This window comes from Anolis carolinensis, chromosome 5 (genome assembly GCF_035594765.1).
Source record: "Anolis carolinensis isolate JA03-04 chromosome 5, rAnoCar3.1.pri, whole genome shotgun sequence".
NCBI classification, from domain to species: Eukaryota; Metazoa; Chordata; class Lepidosauria; order Squamata; family Dactyloidae; genus Anolis; species Anolis carolinensis.
Genome location: NC_085845.1, coordinates 180,723,532 through 180,745,689, shown reverse-complemented (window position 1 = coordinate 180,745,689; position 22,158 = coordinate 180,723,532). Strand labels below are relative to the sequence as shown.

The window sequence follows — 22,158 nt, the reverse complement described above, 5'->3', positions numbered from 1 at the left end:
TTCCTTGGTTTATCTTCTGTTGCAGATTGCCATCCATAGAACAACCAGAGACTTCCCTCCTTTAGCCAGCTCTACCAGCCTAAAACTCCAGTAAAAGAAGAATGGGGCTTATGGATATCTTGACAGCTTGCTCTTTGGAAATTAATGCGACAGCAGTGACCATCACCTGCCTGGTAACCTTCCTGGTCCTCCTTTATTGGTAAGTGAATTGATAGGACAGGCAATGCTTGAGGCATAAAGTTGGTACGTTTTTCAGCCAGTGTGAATTTGCTATTCTTCATAAGTTTCCAAATAAGTGCTATATTCCTGAAGACCATCAGATTTTCAGTGCTCACTCACTTTGGCAATATTGCTAACCTGTGAGTAATCTTCAATGTCTCTTATGAAGTGCATTCAGGAAAACAAAAGTTTATGTCACAATTATTTTGTTTGTTTTTTAAATTAAGGGATCATGCCACTCTTTGATGTAAGTTGCTTCCCCTTTCCCATATATGTTAAGTTTTGGGGATGATGGCTATTCCCATCTCTAGTAGGAATTTGAAGCAGTAAATGTTTGGCTGCCAGAATTAATGAGCAAACTCATTGCTTGTTTTAAAATATGGCAGTTGAATTTTAATTGGACTTCATCTTCTTTGAGAGGTGACTGGTGCAAACCATCTTTTTGTGTATATGAGTCAAACAAGTTGTTCAAGAGAATTTCCATGACAATAAGAGGTTTGTGTCGCTCATTGAGAGAAAATGTTAGTCTAATTAAGTGCCTTGATGTGCTGTGATACTGACATCAATTAAAAGGTGGAAAGCAAAGCAGTTCGTCAACTTTTAAAAAAACAAGTTTGACTAGCTTGCAGCTTTCAACAAAGCAAAGTCTATTGGAAACTTGTACCATACATGACAGAAAATCATGCTATTAATATCTTCTTAAACTGGATAATATGAGTACCCTATTATTACAGGATAGAGATTGCTTTTAGCTTGAGAAGTGCCAGAAGAGTCTATTATATATCTGTTGAAGACTTGATCCCGAATAATATTGGGATAAGAAAGTAGCCATCTATAAGGATAGAAGTGTTTTGGGGATCAAATTTAGTGGCAAGGTTGCTTAGGATTAGCTCTCTTAAGAGCTCTGGGAACAGGATGCTGAAACAAAGGGGGGCTTGAGAAATCTCACTGCAATCATTGCAGTCATTGGTATGATGATGCTGATGTGGGAAACATCATGTTGTGAGTGGTGTGTCATCACAGTTTCCTCTCTAACTTGGTTCCTCTTTTAATGGCTACATTTTGTTATGGAATCAATTGCCAAAGTGTTGACACACTATAGCACAGAAGCAGACTGTGATTAAATCTCTCATTAGGAAAAATTGGATTTGGGGTGCAATATCTAGAGTCTGAAAAAAATGTGTTTTTTGACAGCCACAATCCAGCAGCCTGCAAGATCACTAGGGACCTCTTTACACTGGGCATTTTTGTCCCATTTTGCCTCTTTTAATTGAGGCAAGGATGGGACCTGCTGTGTGCCTTCATGTGACGCATGGCAGGCCCCACCCACATTCCTTCAAAAGGCGCTTTCTCCTCCACTACGAGGACGAAAGTATAGTTTGGATACCTCTGACAAAGCTACCCACACTTTCCTCCCCTTTTGCCATGTGATGGCATAAAGGGTGGCAAGGCAGCGCATGGCAAAAGGGGAGGAAAGTGTGGGTAGCTTTGTGATGAGAGGAGGAGGGAGGGCATGTGGGGCACTACTAGCTGCCCCATGTGCCTTGTCTTTCGGCTGTGACTGCCGGCGCAACGACACGGCCCGAAAGAGTCGTGTGAAGAGGTCGTAGCTGTTGCCCCATAGTCATTTTTGTTCCAATTTTCATTATATATAAATGTGTTCATTTTGGGAAGCCAATCTGAGCTCCTTATGGAGAGAAAAAGTGGGATTTTAATAGTAATAATAATAATAGTCTGAGTGAAATTCTCAACCATCTGCATTGGCCAGATTCAACAGTTCCTGCTGTTCCACATGGAATCATATACTAATAAATTTGGAAGTCCAAATATTTAGAGTGATAGTTCCTAAAGACATACACCCAAAAGGCAGGCAGGTACATTGATACACATGAGTAAACCAGTTATAGCACTTTTAATTTCAATGAGGAGCAAGTCTTTTGCAGCTCTAGTGAGCAGTAATAGCCTCTTTTAGACTAAGCTATCTCATTGCCATTATAACAGGGAGAGCTTACAATACATTGTTTGTGGGGAAATCCACTTTTGCACAACCTAGTGTGAGGATTGCAACTTAGAAGAAACAAGGAAGCCTGAGCAGGCTGCCGATTATGTCATTGTTGCTCTTAATCCCAAAACCACTGCACCAAAAACCTGTGAGTTACACCAGGGTTACCAAATGTCTGTTGGAATGAGTCCCGTGAGAAAAAAGTGGTGGCAATCCTAATTCAGTAGCAATGCCACTTCCCTTTTCTCCCTCCATTCTCTGCAATTTTTTGAATCTCACATTTATGTTTAATGTATGTGAAAAACCCAGTAAAATTCTCAATCATCCATAGCCCTTACCAACAAACCCCACCATCCCCACTATTTCTCTGCTTTTACTCCAATACGTATACCCACAACCTTCATTTCTGGTCCTTCAGTTCCCCCACTCTCACTCATTTATCGTATTCCTTCCTCTTCCACAAAGGCCCCTAAAATAGTTATTACGTAGTCCCTTTCTCTTTTCTTCCCCTTTCCCTCTTTTCATACTCTTTCTCTCTTTTTACTGCTCATGATGTCTAGCTAAACACTATTTCTCTTTGGCCCTCTTTCTCTTTTTTTTTCTCCTTCCCCTTATCTGGTAGCATATATATTTTCCATTCTTACGTAGTTTTTCTCCATATTGTCTTACATTTGCTGGAGATAGGGACATAGGGCTCCTGCAAAAATGGGAAAACAAGAAATAAAAAAACACTTTTTTAAACCTGAAAAAACACCTTTCCTCCAGCATGGCTCTGGTAGACCTTTTCCTGATTTCCAACATCTCTTCATCTTCTTCTTTCCTCTTTTGTGCCATCTCCTAGCCACACTCATCATCTTTTTTTCTCCTTCCTCTCACTCTACTTGTCCCTCTTGCCTGGAAAACAGTGAACAATACGTATAAAGAACAGGAGCCAATGTGGATTGAAACAAAGGTGAGAAACACTGCTGCTTATATCAGACTATCCCTTTTTGCTGATGACCAAGTTGTTTTATAGCAGGCCTGTACAACCTATGGCCCTCTAGTTGCTTTGGCCTCCAACTCCCAAAAGCTCTAACCAGCTTGTCCAATGGCCAGGAATTCTGGGAATTGGAGGCCAAAACAGCTGGAGGACTGCAGGTTGTGCAGGCCTGTTTTATAGTATGGCTCCAGTGATTCCTGGCAATTGGCCATGTTGACTGAAGCTGGTGGTAACTTTGGAGGGGATACATCAGGTGGGTAGCCTATTCAGCTGATTTCAAGGAATGATAAAAGTGCTCTCCTTACCTACGAGAACAGTAAATAATCTTGTGACATCTTAACATATTTATTTGACATAAGATTTTGTGGACAGTAACCCTTTTCATTAGATTAATGGAGTGTTGCCTCATTTGGCAGATTAGTTTATATTGTCTTGGGTGGTCAATTAGTGGGGTCTCAATGATAAAAAGTAAAAAAAGAAATCTAACAATGGCCATTAGCAATACCAGCTGGATCCTACCACAGACATCTTTGTCTCGATGAGCTGTTTAATGTAGTGAGATAAAAAGCATCCCCCACACCATTCCTCCCACCAAGTTCTTGTTCAGGTGTTTTGCATTAAAATCTGTCCCTAAAGTTGTTTTGTTGAGAAATGGCCTCATTTGACAGCCAGCTTTGGGAAAATGAACTTATGTTCTTTAAATATTAGCATGTCTGATGTCAGACTTGTGTATTTGTGTCTTCAAAGTCACCTGTTGGTTTATGAATTTCATAGGGGTTTCTTTGGCAAGGAATATACAGAGGTTGTTTTGCCCCATCCTTCCACTGAAATACAGCTTACAGCACCTGGTATTCTTTAGCAGTTTCCCATCTAAGAACTAGCAAGAGCTAACCATGCTTAACTTCCAGGATTAGAAAGGATCTGGTTCCTTTAGGGCAGTGGTTCCCAACCTTTAGTCCTCCAGGTGTTTTGGACTTCAGCTCCCACAATTCCTAACAGCTGGTAAACTGGCTGGGATTTCTGGGAGTTGAAGTCCAAAACACCTGGAAGACCAAAGGTTGGGAACCACTGCTTTAGAGTATTGGATTTCCATGCACTTATTGTTTTATAAAAAGGGTAACATTCTTGGAATTGTGTTCTCAAAGGCTTTCATAGCCGGAATCACTGGGCTGTTGTGAGTTTTCCAGGCTGTATGGCCATGTTCAAGAAGCATTCTCTCCTGACTTTTCACTCACATCCATGGTGCACATCCTCAGAGGTTTTGAGGTATATTGGAAACTAAGCCAGGGAGGTTTATAAACTGTGGAATGTCCAGTGTGGGAGAAAAACCCCCTGTCCGTTGAAGACCAGTGTGAATTAGTCTACAAGTTGGATTGGGAATTTGGGAAAAGAGAAAGAATAGGGAAACTATAGCATGAATGTGTCGAGAGACTCCATTAGCTCAGTATGTTTAGCACAGATGCTTGTGTTATGGGTACTTAAACCTTATATGTGTCTCTATCTTCAAGTTGCCTGTTAACATTTAGCAAACCCTTGAGTTTCATAGTTTCTTAGGCAAGGAATATTAATTATCTTTTTACTAAATCCATATCATGGTGTGCCATGTTAGATAAACCTGAAAGAGACACCGACTAAATATGGTATAGAGGAAATCATTTTTGTCCTTTGAGATGAAAAATGCAGAGCCCCCACTGACTGGAAAGCATTTGTTTCCCCCTCCTTAAATTTTGTTCTGAGTGGATTTTGTATTCACTTCAAATGTTCACTTAATTGGAGATGATTTGGTGACCTGTCTGAAAGTTGGAAAGGCAGGAATGATGATTGCTTCCAAAAGTGTGAGATTTTAATGAGAGGGTGTGAGGTCTGCAAAACTTTAATATCTTTGGATGGCAGATGCTGTGGTCCATCCCATGACGTGTTGTTATAAATAATAGTGGGTTTTTAAATCTTTGGTTGCATATTGAGTCAAGTTTCCCCTGCCTGGTTGTGGGTGTTCATATTCCTTTTGTGCCTTTCCTTTCATTGCCTGTGACTGTGTTGATAAAATGAAGGAAGGAACTTGCCATCCTTTTTAAAAGTTTAATGTACTGTAAGCTTGGCATTATGAAGAAGCTGTCACAGCTTTTTGACATCTTTGTTCAAAGTAGATCTTCACTGGCTTGTCTAAACAACCTGAGTGTTAAAAGTGTGGAGATAGAAGGGTAGGTGTCTATGTGTATATACCCATACACATACATCTATGGGACACATTTCAGACTGTTGTATTTGGGGATTCTAAGATAGGCACTTATGAGGCATATTTGGAATTGTTATTATATTACATTAATGTAATTAGATGAATTTCCCTGTATTTTTGGTCTGTCTTTTAAATCGTGTTCCAAATAGGGATGAAGGATAATTTTGGTTAGTTTGCTTTGAGATACAAATGTCCCTAATCTGTGTCCCCAAAGTTTAAACCAGTATACCTTTGATTTGAAATTCATATTATCTCAAAGTTTTAGCAAAATAAATATATTTGGAGAAAAGATACACAGTGTGGATGTTAGGAAAAAATGCTCACAACCATATGTGTGTGTGTGAATTGGGTTGTATACACTTGGCAAAATATGTATATTAGGGAAATACACACCAAATGTAGTATTTTGTATGGACATTAATAAAAGATAAAGTTTGTAAATGTATGTAAAATTGGGTGGAATGAACTTAACTGGAAAACACAGCATGAAAGTAAATTATTGTAGACAGATTGTTCAATTCTTATTAGAAAACTACCACTAGTAGCTTTAGTCCATCACAGGTTGGTGTTCAAAAGTATAAAAAGAACGCAGCATATAAAGATACAAATTGCCTTAACTTATTTAATTATATTTTCCAAGTCTGAATTTATGGTAATGTCTCCATTCCTCAATTTGATCATGTTTTTAAAAACACCTCAAGCCATTTTTGAAGGCTTTAATCAGGTCTTATTTTGCACACTGCAGCTGGAAGGGTACTTGACCCAGACTATCTGCTGCTGCTTCTCAATCTTAAAATAAACACTGGATAGTGGTGTGGCATGTCTCTTTGCTCATGTTTTGGAGGATTTGCACAAACTGATCTGGGCCTTAAATGGCTCCTTTGTTTAGGCACGCGATAGGGAATGGTGCACTCTCCTTGATGAACCAGCTGGTAGATAGATTTGCACAAAAACATTGATTACGTGCTTGGTCTAATGCTGGTAAGAAAACATTTGCATGACTTGGCCTGCACAGATAACAATGATGGCAAACACTCTAGGCTATTTGTGTATGTGTTTTTGTAAGCTATTTAGACATCAGACTTTCTCCCACCCCCCTCCTCCCTGAACAATACTCAATTTTAAAGAAAGTTTCTATCCCATTTAGATGGAAGTGTAGAAAATGTGCTATTTCCAGTTGGAGCTTGCTTCAAATCCTCATGCTAGACTAATCAAGGAATCTCAATTGGAACAAGACATATTACCTCAAGTTTTCTGTGCTAATCAAAGAGACTGTATATAATCAGTAAAACTGAGCTCTCGATTAGAGCTTGAAATTTCTTTTTGACTATAATGTTTAGCATTAGAACTATCCTGGCTCAGGGAATCTTAGGGTTTTAATCTGGTAAAGTAACTTTGTAATGTTCTGCTTCTAACTGCAATAGTTGCACATGAAGAATGATCACACTCCTTTTAAAAAAATTACACCATGAATGACATTGTTCTCCCAGGACTAAGGACTCAGTTGTAACAGGGAATCATAGAATTAGAATCAATCTCAAGGAGGAATCTGGTCCAGCTCCTTACCTCAAAGTATCTTTGAAAGATGGCTACCTAATGTCTGTTTGAAATCCTCATAAGTAGTTCAGTTTATCATGAAGTTCTTCTTATTGTTTAGTTGGAGTTTTCTTGATTTTATAGAACTGCATTACTGGGCAGCTCCTCTGTAACTCAAACAAAGAAGCAATATAGCCAAGCTTTTCCAGATATCAAAAAGGTGTCTAAATTTTCCCTTCCTTAACTGCTTGGTCTCCAGTTCAACAACTCCAACATGCATTAGGGGGTGAAGAGTGCTTTTATCCAGCTCATCTGGGGGGGGGGGGGGGTTTACAGGTTTGGGAAAGCTGTTACGAGCCTCAACTCCTCTTACAAGTGGGGAGTTTACAAATGGTTTGAGTCCAAGCCAAATACTGTAGCCGAGAGACAACAACAGCAAGGTAACACTCCAGAGAAGCCGATAGTAAGGTCCAAAACCGAATCCAAGATAGTCTAGAGTCCAAGGTCAATCCATAATAATAGTAATAATAATAATAATATATTTATATCCCACCCCCTCTCCCCAAAGGGACTTGGAGCGGCTTACAGCAGAAAAAACTATATATAAACAAATAAACATATGACAATCAGGAAAATTAAATCAACAACGGTAAAACAAATCAAATACAATAAAAAGAAATGGGCAAGTTGACAATAAACTCACACACTGTAAAAAACTAAATAATAAAGACATGTATCAATAAAAGTGTCTTGGACCGCAAGAAGATTAAACCAGCCCATACTCCAGAAAATAACGCCCAGCTGCTCACTCGAGGGAAGGATATTAGAAGCAAAGATGAAGTACATTGGTCACATCATGAGAAGACAGGAAAGCTTGGAGAAGATAATGATGCTGGGGGAAAAGGAAGGGAAAAGGAAGAGGGGCCGACCATGGGCAAGATGGATGGATGTTATCCTTGAAGTGACTGACTTGACCTTGAAGGAGCTGGTGATGGCCGACAGGGAGCTCTGGCCTCGGCTGGTCCAGAAGAGTTGGAAGTGACTGAATGAATAAACAACAAAAATCACATTTAAACATTATAAAACTTGCTCATTGTTGATGTGAGCCATAAAACCAATTAAAATGGTCCCAAAATTCAGAGAGAGAGAGAGAGAGAGAGAGAGAGAAAAGAGAAGAGAAGAGAAGAGAAGAGATAATGCAATTTGGCATTATTTTAACTAGTATAGTTCAATACTGTAGGATCCTGGAATTGATTGTTTGGTAAAGCACCAGTGCTCTTTGATAGATAAGAGTAAAGACCTTGTAAAACTGCAATTCTTGATGCCATAACATTCAGCCATGGCAATTAATGTTGTGTCAAAGTGCCTCTATGTAAGCTGCCTTGAGTCCCCTTCAGGGTAGAGAAAGGCAAGGTATAAATAAACAAATAAAACTCCACAGTGTAGATATACCCCTTGTTCATTGTTTCTCAGACTTTTTGGTTTTTGCATTTGAACGAGCAGAGCTTTGCATAGAGGGAAGGCAGTAGTTCAAGCCAGAAATGCTTTGTATGAGCTAATGAGTTCACCTGTTTAGCTCATAATAAATTCATGAATCTGAAGGTGATGCAGAATTACTGCACTTTAAAGAAATACTGTCCTCCCTTTAATAATCATGAAGAGGACAATTCTTTTAGATGATCTTTTGAGCACACCCATCCTATTAGATGGTTATATCTTTTCACTAGTTCTTTAAAAGCTCCCATTCCACCCATTCTTTCTACATCTTCCTTCAACTGCCTGCTTCTCAGCTGCAGCATCTCTGAGCAAAGCTCTGTATGCCATGGCAACATTTTTTTAATGTTTTGAGCAGATTTTTTTTTTAAAAAAAATCTTATTCCATCTATAAACAAAATAAATCAATAGATGAGGCCCTGGAGACCCATTTCTCTGTAGCCATTTTGTTCCAGCTGCTCTCAGCTCCATGCCGTTTGTACCACAAGCATGTAAAATAAGCCAGCCTACCTGCTCAGCTATATAAAGTGCAGGTTTATTCAAGACGGAAATGCTGTTATAAACATTGTGGAGTTTTGCAGTGTGGGTAATAATAAGATTACTAATGCACTGAGATGTTTGCTTATTTAATAGCCTATCATTTAGCAACAAGAAGAACGTCTTGCTGCCGTAGCCGCTGAACCCTTTTCTGGAAATAGTATTAATTATTATATATTTTGAATGGGGGAAAGGGAGCACCTATTTTAAGGAATTATATTTTATGCTGCAAAAGTCAGGAGAAAAATATAAAAAGACTTCACTGGAAGTAAACAATATAGACATTTATTGGTATCTGGTGGGATTTGATTCCAGGACGCCCATGGATATCAAAATCTGTGGATACTCAAGTCCCATTCAATACAATGGCAATGTCAAATGTGGTCTCTTATATATAAAGGACACCATTTGATCATATATAATTTTTGCAATTTGGATTTTTAATATTTTCAATATGTGGATATGAAGAATCAGTGGGTATGAAGGGGCATTTGTTTCCACAAACAGATTATTTTAATCCAGATTGTTATTTGTTTATTGCTTTAAACATAAAGTTGAGAGCCCTTATCATTTAATCTGGGGAGCCCCTGGTGGCACAGCGGGTTAAAGCTCTGAGCTGCTGAACCTGCAGACCAAATGGTCACAGGTTCAAATCTGGGGAGCAGAGTGAGCCCCAGCTTCTGCCAGCCTAGCAGTTCGAAAACATGCAAATGTGAGTAGATCAATAGGTACCACTCCCGTGGGAAGGTAACAGCGCTTCATGTAGTCATGCCGGCCACATTACCTTGGAGGTGTCTACAGACTACGCTGGCTCTTCAGCTTAGAAATGGAGATGCGTACCAATCCCCAGAGTGGGACACGACTGGACTTAATGTCAGGGGAAAACCTTTACCTTTACTTTATCATTTAATCTGTAAGGGTGGGGCCAGTTTTCAGTACAAGACTATATTTTGCCCCCTTGAAAGATTCCAAGTTTAAGTAGCTGAGAGATTGTGAAAGGAACAGAAAAAAAGGATGGACAGAATATGTTGTCGTTTTATTGTTGAAGAAAGGTCTTCATTTAATCTTAAAGAGACCTGAACCAGGGCAACAGGGGAGGGGTGAAGAAGGCACAAAGCCAAGCTCTAGCAACAAGTGGAATAATATTTTTTCTCTTTAGTCGTCTCCTGCATTTCCCACTGGATGCTTGGGTTATTCTGGGAATGGGATATTTGTCATCTCAGTTAAGTCAGCTCCTGAAATCCAGGAGAGGCATTTGGAATCCTAAGTTGATATGCTCTGTTGTTCCATAAGATGGAATCGAGGCTATTAAAGTGAAGAAAGATAATATTATATTTTTGTAGTGTGGATGTGCTAGTCCTGTTCACTATGTTTCACTTGGAAGGCCTTTGGCCCATTAACTGACTTGAATATAAATATGGTGCCATTAAGGACTGGGAATCATGTGCTCTTCCAAATCTAGTTAATTGCAGCTTCCAACAGCCCAAGCTAGCATAACCAAGGGGAGAAATGCTGGGAATTGCAGTTCAACAATTTCTAGAGAGCCACATAATCCCAAACCTATTGTTATTGGATTTATATCATAGCTTTTACCTGTTTTGTGTTTGCATTTTATTTGATATTGAATTGTACTTATATTAAATGGAAAATGTTTCCCAGCCAGAAATGCTATTGAACCTCCAGTTTGTATTTTGTATTAATTGTCCTATGTCTTTGTTTTTGCATGTATTTAGTTCATTATATTGGGTGTACTTTTGTTTGGAAAAGAGACATAATAAATGTCTAAGTCACAGTGGGTATTTTGTATTTTTTCAGCCACAGTTTTGCAAAGTTGAATTACAAGTAAAAGCTTGTCAGATATTCTTTGGGGAAATGAAGTGACGTTTCAAAATGAACACAGCGGGAAACAAAGTTAATTCAACAATCAGCACTTTCTGGTTACTTTTAAATCTGTGTTTATAGTCATTTTCAGGCAATTTAATGATAATTTCCCAAGGAATCAAGGTGTGGAGCAGGCAAAGAAAGAGGCCATGGTGGAGAACAAATTTCCTTGCGAACAGATCTCTGAGATGCTTAGCCTTTTGGACAATGAAAAAAGAAACATTGTGTAACAAAATACATTTTGGAATCTCAACAGATTGGCATAGCTATCATGCCTGTTGCTTACATTTCCAAGCACTAGCAAGAATTAATATGATGTAGTCACAGCAAAGCATAACATACACCTTGAGACCAGAACTATTACATCTTAGTAGTAGTAGCAGTAGCATTAACAGTTAGTTTGTAGGAAGTTTTAGGCTACATGTCTATGTGTGGATGAGTGAGAGACAGCATGTATATTCTTTGGACATAATGCCAGCTGTCAGTTGTTCCGGCCTGTGACTGAAGCACAAGAAGGGAGACGTGTTAGGATAAGGAAAGTAGGGAAAATGGGTGGAACGGTGGCAATCGTACAGTATAGTATGCACTCATGTATACGTCTAGAAATTTAGTCACAAAATCACCCCCACTCCCCACCCTGGATTGACTTGTCCATTGTCCATCAGTGTAAGTATTTAATTCTTCCCAAAAAAAGGAAACATTTCAATCTCTGCGTAGAGTGGTAAAATGCAAGAGCTTAGTCTGTCTCGGGTGAACCTAAAAGAAGCACCAACCCCATGTATTTTCGAATGCCTTGGCAGGAAAATGACAGTGGCGGTGGCTCTTTGGTGCATCTTCTCCAAGGATTGCCAAGAGAGTAGAATGGTTAGTACTTCCTTTAGGTCTTCATGAGACAGACTGAGCTCTGATCTTTCACTTTTTTGCTCATAGAATGTGATGATTCCTTTTGGATAAGTGTTAACACTATACCTTAACATTTATCAAAAAGGGAACTATACCCTTCTCTAAGAAAAGTGGCAAAGGGCCATTTTGAACGCCTGGATGTAAAAATGGTGGCAGCTGTGGGCAGGATGGTTGGCCCTCTGACACAGTGTTGGTGCTTTCCCCTTTCTGCAGAATGATCCTATCTATGGGTCTTATCAAAACGTACCGTATACATAATAAGGGCATCTTTTCTCCATGGTTTAGGCATACACATGGGAACACATTTTTGCCATCTCTTTTTTTCTCAATTTCATCACCTTTGGAAACAATGGGAACTGAGCACTGCAAAAGGTATTGTGAAGCACTTGTGAGAAATTCATTAGGGTGCAAGATGTGTGTCCTTCTGATTCTGTTATGGGAGAAAGTGAGCCCTATCCATAGAGTATCTCCCCACACCTCTAATTTTTGTGACATTCAACTTGGAAGGAGGAGAAATACCATATATGCTCATGTATAAGTTGACCTCATGTATATGTCAAGGACAGGTTGGAGTGTGCGGATTGGAAGGAGAGGGGAAAGTACCAATGCTGACTGGGGACCATCTGCCCTTTGCTGCACCACTATTTCCCTGCCTAATCATAGAATCATAGAATTGTAGAGTTGGAAGAGACCTCACGGGCTATCCAGTCCAACCCTCTGCAACAAGCAGGAAAATCTCATTCAAAGCACCCCCGACAGATGGCCATCCAGCCTCTGCTTAAAAGCCTCCAAAGAAGGAGCCTCCACCACAGTCCAGGGCAGAGAGTTCCACTGCTGAACAGCCCTCACAGTGGAAAGTTCTTCCTGATGTTCAGGTGGAATCTCCTTTCCTGTAGTTTGAAGCCATTGTTCTGCGTCCTAGTCTCCAGGGCAGCAGCAAACAAGCTTGCTCCCTCCTCCCTATGACTTCCCCTCACATATTTGTATATGGCTATCATGTCTCTTCTCAGCCTTCTCTTCTGCAGGCTAAACATACCCAGCTCTTTAAGCCGCTCCACATAGGGTTTGTTCTCCAGACCCTTGATCATTTTAGTCACCCTCCTCTGTACGCTTTCCAGCTTGTCAACATCTCCCTTCAGTTGTGGTGCCCAGAACTGGACACAGTATTCCAGGTGTGGTCTTGACCAAGGCAGAATAGAGGGGTAGCATGACTTCCCTGGATCTAGACACTATTCCCCTATTGATGCAGGCCAGAATCCCGTTGGCTTTTTTCGCTGCCTCATCACATTGTAGGCTCATGTTTAACTTGTTGTTTACGAGGACTCCAAGATCTTTTTCACATGTACTGCTGTCGAGCCAGGCATTGTCCCCCATTCTGTATCTTTACATTTCATTTTTTCTGCTGAAGTGAAGTATCTTGCATTTGTCCCTGTTGAACTTCATTTTGTTAGTTTCGGCCCATCTCTCTAATCTGATCTCTAATCATTCGTAAAGTCCAAAAGTAGCCCCATGGCAGGAAGAATAGAGGTAGTCAGTCCTTTTTTATGTTCTTTCAGGATAGGCTAAGCTCTTACTTTTTTGCTACTCTATTTTTTGCTACTTTATCCATTAATAAATATTCATGTCACATGAAAAAATTGACCCAGGTTTCAGGGGCTGACGTTTCACTATTTTTTTCTTTCTTATACACAGTATATATAGTAAATATAAAGAAAAGATTGTGCTAATATAAGATTGGCTAATTTGTGAAGAACCAGCAATTTACAGTAGTTTCTCTGGGAATGGCTTAAATCGGCATAATTCTTAGCAAAGATATTGAGCAGGGATTTTATCTTTCTCGCCAGCCCTCCCCTCTGTGTTTTTTTTGTTTAACACATGTTTTTAAAATGATATTCTGAGGACAATTGGGAACAAAGATAAAATTATAAGACTTCCTTCCTTGGCACCAAAAAGGTACTTTTTGTGACATGTCTAAGCAGTGAAGAATATATCCAGCTCCAAAAGCGATCCAAGGGCAGCGAAGAACTGAAGGTCAAACAATAATAAAATGAAGGAGGGGGAAATTATAGCCTTTCTTGTTCTGTTTTTTGTGATGTGCTGCTTGGCAGCTGTGAAGGTTCTATGCTTTAAAAATTGTCACAGAAATATTTCTGATTTATAGTATAAGGAAAGCAAGGAAAGCTTATGTGTACAGATGTAACTGCTGATAGAAATTAAGATCCTTTGCCCCCTTCTGGTCATAAACAAAACCCTTTAAAGGTGGAATTAGTTAGCAATTGGGCTTCCTAGTCATTTTGATCAATCAAAATTGTCACATTTATACATTGGTTGGATTTTCCTTACACTATGGTGCTGTTTCTTGTAAGGTCCATTTCACATTGCACAATTATTATTGAAGTCTCCTTCTCTGGAAGGTTTTTAAGTATAGACTGGATGGCCATCTGTTGGGGGTGCTTTAACTGTGTTTTCTTGCACGGCAGGTGGTTGGACTGGATGACCCTTGGGTCTCTTCCAATCCTATGATTCTATGAGCCCACTTTTATTCCTATGTCTTCATCCTTCATATCTTTGGATTTGCAGTTAAGTGAGAAATCTTTGAAATTCTCAGGTGTTCTCTTTCAAATGTCATTTGGAAATGTATTTATTTGTATCCGTCTTTAAGGAATGAACCAACATTTTATTTGACTTCTACTGCTGTTTCTATTGCCTTATCAGATGTCTTTAATTTGTGAGCTTATATTTTTTGTAACCTGTGATCTCCTTTTGAAATGTACAATGTGTTACTCCCTTTCTGAGCTCCAATGTGGCAAGGTAGAATATAAACCAAATAAATTAAATTAGGCAGAACTCTGTGGTCTATTAATAGAACTAATCTAGTCTTGGTGAATTCATGCTGTATTTTTTCATTATTTCACATAAACTCATGCCCATCTTAAACTTTATGCATTGCTAGAAATAAGAAGTAAATAATGATAGCTTTCAAATGGGTGATGGTGTGTTGTTGGATAAATGCAGTTAATAATGCCCTTGGATAATTCAAACAGAATTCTTTAAAAAGAAAAATGTGTGTATATGTGGACCAAGTAGAAATTATGGCAATTTTCCTCTTGCAACAAAACAAAAGCAGTAGGTGTCCCTGCGCCGAAGCTCACCCATTTCCCTTAACATGTTTGTTTTCCACCCATATGCACTGTTAAATTACAGTCTTGTCTACAAGGGGCTTTGCCAGCTCATGTCTGTGCATATCCTCAAAATGTTTTCAAGCACGTTGTTCTGACTGCCTGTGAGAACTGAGGCACATGAGCTGTATCTCAAACTTCTAGATTTTAATGACCAGGTGTCTTCCCTAGTGCCATTTACAAGCTCAGAGTGGCTTTTCATTACATTCTGGTTAACCACAGACATATTTGCAGGTTAATCTACACTGTAGCATTTATGCAGTTTGATACTACTTTAATTGAAATGACTCAATATTATGGAATCCTGGATTTTGCATTTTAGTGTGACATCAGTACACTGGCAGAGCAGGATATTATTATTATTATTATTATTATTATTATTATTATTATTATTATTATTATTATTATTATTATTACGCCAAAATCAACATCAATACAATGCAGATTAAAATTCAGTTTCAAAATATTAGTAAATAGGAAACCTTTAATAATAATAACTTTATTTTTATATCCCATCTTCATCTCCCTGAAGGGACTTGGGTGGCTCACATGGGACCAAGTCCAAACAGTTACAATAAAACAACATTAAATACAAACAAGGCACACAACGGCATCCAGTAAAGTGCCCATATCCTACACATCCTACAATTCCATAACATTGAACCATGGCAGTTAAAATGGTGTCAAATTGTATTAATTCTACAGTGTAAATGCACTCTGCATTGCATTATAGCTTGGGACTGATACTCCAATTTGTGTAAGCAATTGAAGTTGTTGGGTACATTTATTCAGCAACTTTATTTCGTGAGTTTGAGTTTTCAACCTTTTTAGTCATCCATATGGAAGTGGTAAATCCAAAGTATGCTTTCAAAGTGGGGGCTAATCTGAATGTTGACAGCCCAGTTTTTAATTAACAGTGCATATGGGTGGAAAACAAACATTATTCTAATTCTATGACAACCCAGTTTCACTCTGTTCTGATCTGTACTTCTATTGTAGGGGAAAGAGCCATGTTTAAATATAGTGGTTCCTAAGAATTTCTGTTTGAAAACAGAGTCATAGTTCATTCATACAGTGACTTTGTCAAGAGTATCCGATGAATTCAAAACATCCTGTTTTCCTGCAAATGTGCTCAGTGATAATGAGGGGAGAGGAAGGGGGAGTCAGGAACATTCCATACCAATTATGCTGTGTCAGTCAAATTGTTTTCAAAGAACATGTTTCTTAGTTTTGTTTGTGTGTTATCTTCAAATTCTTGTAAGTACAGACCTATGTATGTGTGTGCATCTTTACTTGGAAGGAAGAACCATTAAATTCAGTGGTATGTACAGTACTCTTTCATAAATGTTCTTAGAATTAGAGTCATAAGGAAACATAGGGTGCAAAATTACCCCTTGTATATATTTTTCCTTGCAATTAACAGGAGCTTAAAGCCAGAAGTCCTTTGTGCATATCCATTCATGCAAACCATTAAAAAAAGAACAACAAAAACTTATCAAAAGTTGCTTGCAGTGATGAGAGTAGGTTTGCCAGCTGTTTCTGGTAAGTCTCCTGTGTGCTTTTAAGCAGGCCTATAAACAGCAGAAGTTCAGAAGGTGAAGCTTTCTTTCTTGATGAAGATTATAGGCATCAGGCAATTGTTAAAAGCAGGGATGAATAACTTGAGGCCCTGTGTATAGTCTTTCACTGCCACTCCCATTGACCTGGGCTCACATGATGTGTGGTGTAAAGACATTTAATCAATGAATATTGCTATATTTTATTCTTGTCCATTTTATATATCTGGTTTTATTTATGTTATTGTATTTTTAATGTTGATATAGTAGGTAAAGGTTTCCCCCTGACATGGTCCAGTCATGTTCAACTCTGGGGTTTGGTGCTCATCTCCATTTCTAAGCCAAAGAGCCGGCATTGTCCATAGACACCTCCAAGGTCATGTGGCCGGCATGACTGCACGGAGCGCCATTACCTTCCCGCTGGAGCGGTTCCTATTGATCTACTCAAAATTGCATGTTTTCGAACTGCAACGTTGGCAAAAGCTGGGGCTAACAGTGGGCGCTCACTCTGCCCCCCTCCAGATTTGAAGCTGTGACCTTTTGGTCCGCAAGTTCAGCACTTTAACACGCTGCACCATTGGGGGCTTCTGATGTTGATATACTATATTTATATGTGGTATGGAACCATATGTACTGCCCCGAGTCCCTATGAGAGATGGTGGTTGGGTATAAATAAAAGATGATGATGATGATGATGATGATGATGATGATGATGATTTAAAAGCAGTATTTAAATGACCACAAGTCATCTCTCCACACCTATAAGAGAGTCTCTATTTTTTTCTTATTCCTATTATTTATTGATTTGAAATACCCCAGAAGACTAAAATGACCATAACATATTAGAAAGCCAAAACAAACACAATTAATTTCAACAGGGAGAAATGTACGGTTCTACACGTTGGCAATAAAAATGAAATGCACAGATATAGGATGGGTGACACCTGGCTTGAAAACAGTCCATGTTAAAGGGATCTAAGAGTCTTAGGCCCCTTCTACGCTGCCCTATATTCCAGGATCTGATCCCAGATTATCTGATTTGAACTGGATTATATGAGTCTCCACAGCTAGATAATCTGGGATCAGATCCTGGAATATAAGGAGCAGTGCGGAAGGGGCATTAGTAGACCACAAGCTGAACATGAGTCAATAATGTGATGCCACAGCTGAAAAAGCCAATGCAGTTCTAGGCTGCATCAATAGGTGTATATTAGGCTTGAGCGATCCATGAAAAAATTGATTCTAAACTTGTTTCAAAAGTAGGGGGCGCCAGCGTTTCGTTTCTGATGGCATTTCCGAATTTTGCCCCCCAAAAAATTCGAAATTAACGAAAATTCGTTAGTTTCAAAAGTAATTCGTTAATGGCGGACGCGCATGCGCAGTGGCCAAAAAAAAACAGCACGAGGGGAGATTTTACAGGACTCTCCCGCCCTCATTTTTTGAGTGATCTTCTTCAAACTTGGTACAGTGGTAGAACACATTTAACACTGATAGCTCACCAAAATTTGGAACGTTTCCCCTATCCTCTGATTTTTGGCGAATTTTCATAGCTTTTATAATAAACCATTTTTTAATAATTGCAGAAATCTGTTCCTGGTTTGAACGTCTTATTTCCTGTTAAATTGGGTTGTCTTTACTGTGAAAGTCATTGTTCTACTTCAGAAACTTTGTTTTTGTGGCTGAAACTTTGTTAAATTGGTGTGTGTGTGATATATACTGTGTGTGTATATATATATATATATATATATATATATATATATATATATATATATATAAATATAGTCCCTGCATATATGTGTGTGTGTGTGTGTGTGTGTATAGGTAAAGGTAAAGGTATCCCTTGACGTTAAGTTCAGTCATGTCTGACTCTGGGGGTTGGTGCTCATCTCCATTTCTAAGCCCAAGAGCCAGTGTTGTCCATAGACACCTCCAAGGTCATGTGGCCGGCATGACTACATGGAGTGCCATTACCTTCCTGCCAGAGCGGTACCTATTGATCTACTCACATTGGCATGTTTTCAAGCTGCTAGGTTGGCAGAAGCTGGAGCTAACAGCGGGCACTCACTCTGCTCCCGGGATTTGAACCTGGGACCTTTCGGTCTGCAAGTTCAGCAGCTCAGTGCTTTAACACACTTTGCCATCGGGGCTCATGTATATATAATATACATACACATACACACAATGTGGAGAATATGTGGAAAGGTAGATAGATAAGTTGGGAGCCACAACGAAGGCACCTTCCTGGGAGCAAGGTCTAATAATAATAATAATAATAATAATAATAATAATAATAATAATAATAATAATAAATCCCTTACAATATCCAAGATGGCTCACTGCTACAGAATCTTGGGAGCTTTAGTTTGGTATGGTACCATTATTGGCAGAGAAAGCTAAGCTGTAGGAGTTGAAATCCAATCATTTATCCTCCCTATAGAATCAATTTTATATGCATTTTTAGCTACAGAAAAGCTAAAATCAGGACAGTAAAAGAACAACACCCAGAAAATGGGAATTCCAGACAGGAAACAATCAGGGCCAGCTAATACCTCCCAACAAAGGATTCCCCCAGGCAGGAAGCAGCCAGGCTTTGAAGCTGCAAGGCTATTCAATGCTAATCAAGGTGACCAATTGCAACATTCACACTTGCCTCCCACAGACAAGAGTTCTTTCTCCCACCCTGGACCTTCCACAGATATAAACCCCACTTGCCTAGCTTCGCACAGACGTCAAAACCTCTGAGTATGTCTGCCACAGATGTGGGTGAAACGTCAGGAGAGAATGCTTCTGGCACATGGCCTTAGAGCCCGGAAAACTCATAGCAACCCAGCCAGTAGGCTGTTGCTGAACAACCTATGAACTTTTAGCATTAAAGGAAAAAATGCCCAAGATTTTATCACTTAATACTGTTGGCATGTCTGGAGAAGAATAGAATGCTTCTATACCAGGCAAGGGCAAACTTTGCCCATGTCTGGAGTTAGGAATTGTAGGAGTTGAAATCCAAAACAATTTGACAGAAAACTGGGAGTTGTAGTTGGCATGGTACTGGCTCTCTTCTGCAGGGAAGGCTAGGGACTTTGTAAAACTACAGCTCACATGACATGGCACTGAATCTGTTGCAATTGAGCTGGTGCCAGAATCCTTTCCGGGAGATCTCCTCAGTGGAGATATCTCTTAAAGGGATATCCTCTGTCTCTAAGGATTCCGTTTAGGAAGGCAAGCCTGGTTTTGGTATTCCCCTTTAAGCCTGGCTGAAGAAGCAAAACCAAACGGCGGCTCCAGGGCGAGGCAGGGTGAGGAGAAGGCCAAGCGCAGGCAGGGATGTCTCTTCTCTCTTCTCTTCGCTCCCTCCCTGCTTCACGGAAGGCTTCTACTGAGCCGGTGTGGTCCCCGTGGGGGGGGGGGGCGCGTCTCAATGGCATTTTTAAAATGCTAGCAAATCGATGGCCATGCCTCTCCCTCCCTCCCTCTTCCGCTCTAATTGGCTGAGAGGCATGCCAACATGGCTTCTCCTCTCAGAGGGGGCTACAGCTACATCCAAAGACATCAGAAACAAACGAAAAAAAGGTACTTTTATTATTCAAATTCGTAATATTTGTAAGGCAGTGAGCAGATGGTTCAATATCAATTCAAAATTAATTACGAAACGAATTTTAAACGAATTTAACGAACTAACAAAAAATTTGCTCAAGCCTAGTGTATATTATTGAAATTGAGGGAAGTCATAGTCTCACTCTATTCTGCTTTGCATCCCACAATTCAAGAAGGATATTGACAAGATGGAAGGTGTCCAGAGAAGGGTGACTAAAATGATCAATGGTTTTGAAACCAAGTCCTGTAAGGAATGGCTGAGAGAGCTGGGTATATTGAGCTTGGAGAAAAGAAGGCTGAGAGGGGCGTCATATCCATGTTTCCATATTTGAAAGTATGTCACATTGAGGCAAGTTTGCTTTCTGCTGTTCTGGAGACTAGGACACAGAGAAGTGGATTTAAGTTCCAAGTAAAAAGATTTCACCTAAACACCCTGACAGTAAAAGCTGTTTGGTGGTGGAATATGCTGTCTCAAAACATGGTGGTGTCGCTTTCCCTGGAGATTTTTAAGGAGAGGCTGAATGGCTATCTGTCGGGAATGCTTTGATTTTGTTTTCCTGCATGACTGAATGGGGTTGTACTGTATGACCTATGTGGTCTCTTCCAACTCTGTGATTCAATGCTTGTTTCTAGACATGAGAGAATCCCCCCACAGGATAGTCACACATCTAGGCATCCCCTCAGCAAATGTCTTTGAAGACGGTTGATTCTCTCACACCAGAAGCAACTTGCAGTATATTCTCAATTCACTTCTGACATGATTTAAAAAACTGTCCAATTTCCAAACCATTCCTCATAATGGAAATATGATGGCTTGGAGGACAATTCTAACTTTGCTATTCAATTATACATCTTTACACTTGGGGGTAGGTGGGCATATAGTCCCTGCCCACATGTCAAATGGCAAAATTGGTAGGGAATGATGGGTGTTGGAGTCACAATTGTCCAAAGGGCATAGAGGTGGGAACTACTTTGTTCAAGCAAAGGTAGAGAAGAGGATGAGGCATTGTTCTTTCATGTCCTTTATCCTTTTATCCTTCACAGTGGTATAAATGCAAAATGTTCTTAAAGGAAAAAGCAACCTTTAAAAATCAAAGAAAGGGCAAGTTCTTTTCAAGATGCCGGCTATCATTTCTGTTATAGATAAAAATGTTATGTAAATTCTCTTAAACAGCTAACTCTAATCTGTCCTGTCACATTGTATAGCCTTGGCATAGAATGGTAATCTTTGACTCTTTTAACTCAGAGTTAGCTTAAAGAAAAAGCCATGGAAATATAAAGTCTGTCTGTGATAGAGCCCAGAATGGTTACACAATGAAATAAAGTAGAAGTTCATCTCATTCCTTGTTAATCTGGTTACTGTTTTCTATTTCACTTATGACAACCCTAAAATAACCAAATATGGCTCACAAACCTTTGAAAAATCTTCCCTTTTTGGAATAACAAGTCAATGCCAGAAATCCAGCTTAATGGTGCAATGTTAGAAAATGTTGACCATTTCCTCTATCTTGGCAGCCATCTCTCCACAGAAATCAACATCAACACTGAAATACAACACCGTCTGAACTCTGCCAGTGCAGCATTCTTCCAAATAAAGCAGAAAATGTTTGAGGATCAGGACATCCATAGGGATACCAAGGTGCTTGTTAATAAAGCTATTGTCTTCCCAATCCTGTTATGTGCCTGCGAAAGGTGGACTATCTACAGACGTCACTCCCAATTCCTGGAATGATTCCATCAGCGTTGCCTCCAAAAAATCCTGCAAATCTCTTGGGAAGACAGGCAGACAAATGTCAGCGTGCTGGAAGAAGCAAAGACCACCAGCATTGAAGTGATGATCCTCCACCATCAACTCTGCTGGACTGGCTGCATTGCCCAAACGCCCGATCACCATCTCCTAAAGCAGTTAGTCTACTCCCAACTGAAGAACAGAAAACAGAAGGTTGGTGGATAGGAAAAGAGATTTGAAGATGGACTTAAAGCCAACCTTAAAAACCGTGGCATAGAAGCTCTGGCCTTTGAGCAGGAAAACGGGATCAGATCCT

The 22,158-nt window shown here is 39.6% G+C and overlaps 1 protein-coding gene across 6 annotated transcripts in view; it reads left to right on the top strand.

Moving 5' to 3' along the window:
- The window catches only part of tbxas1 (thromboxane A synthase 1), a 276,173-nt gene that overhangs the window by 20,779 nt on the left and 233,236 nt on the right, over positions 1-22,158 (top strand). For 3 of the 6 annotated variants that reach the window (XM_008110550.3, XM_008110549.3, XM_008110551.3), the window contains one exon: positions 26-199. In XM_008110550.3, coding sequence (XP_008108757.1) covers positions 102-199 — 98 coding nt within the window. In that variant the 5' untranslated portion in view covers positions 26-101. Of the gene's footprint in view, positions 1-25; positions 200-19,892; positions 20,090-22,158 lie in introns of those variants that run through there. The other 3 variants (XM_008110552.3, XM_062983071.1, XM_062983073.1) reach the window with 3 other exon arrangements.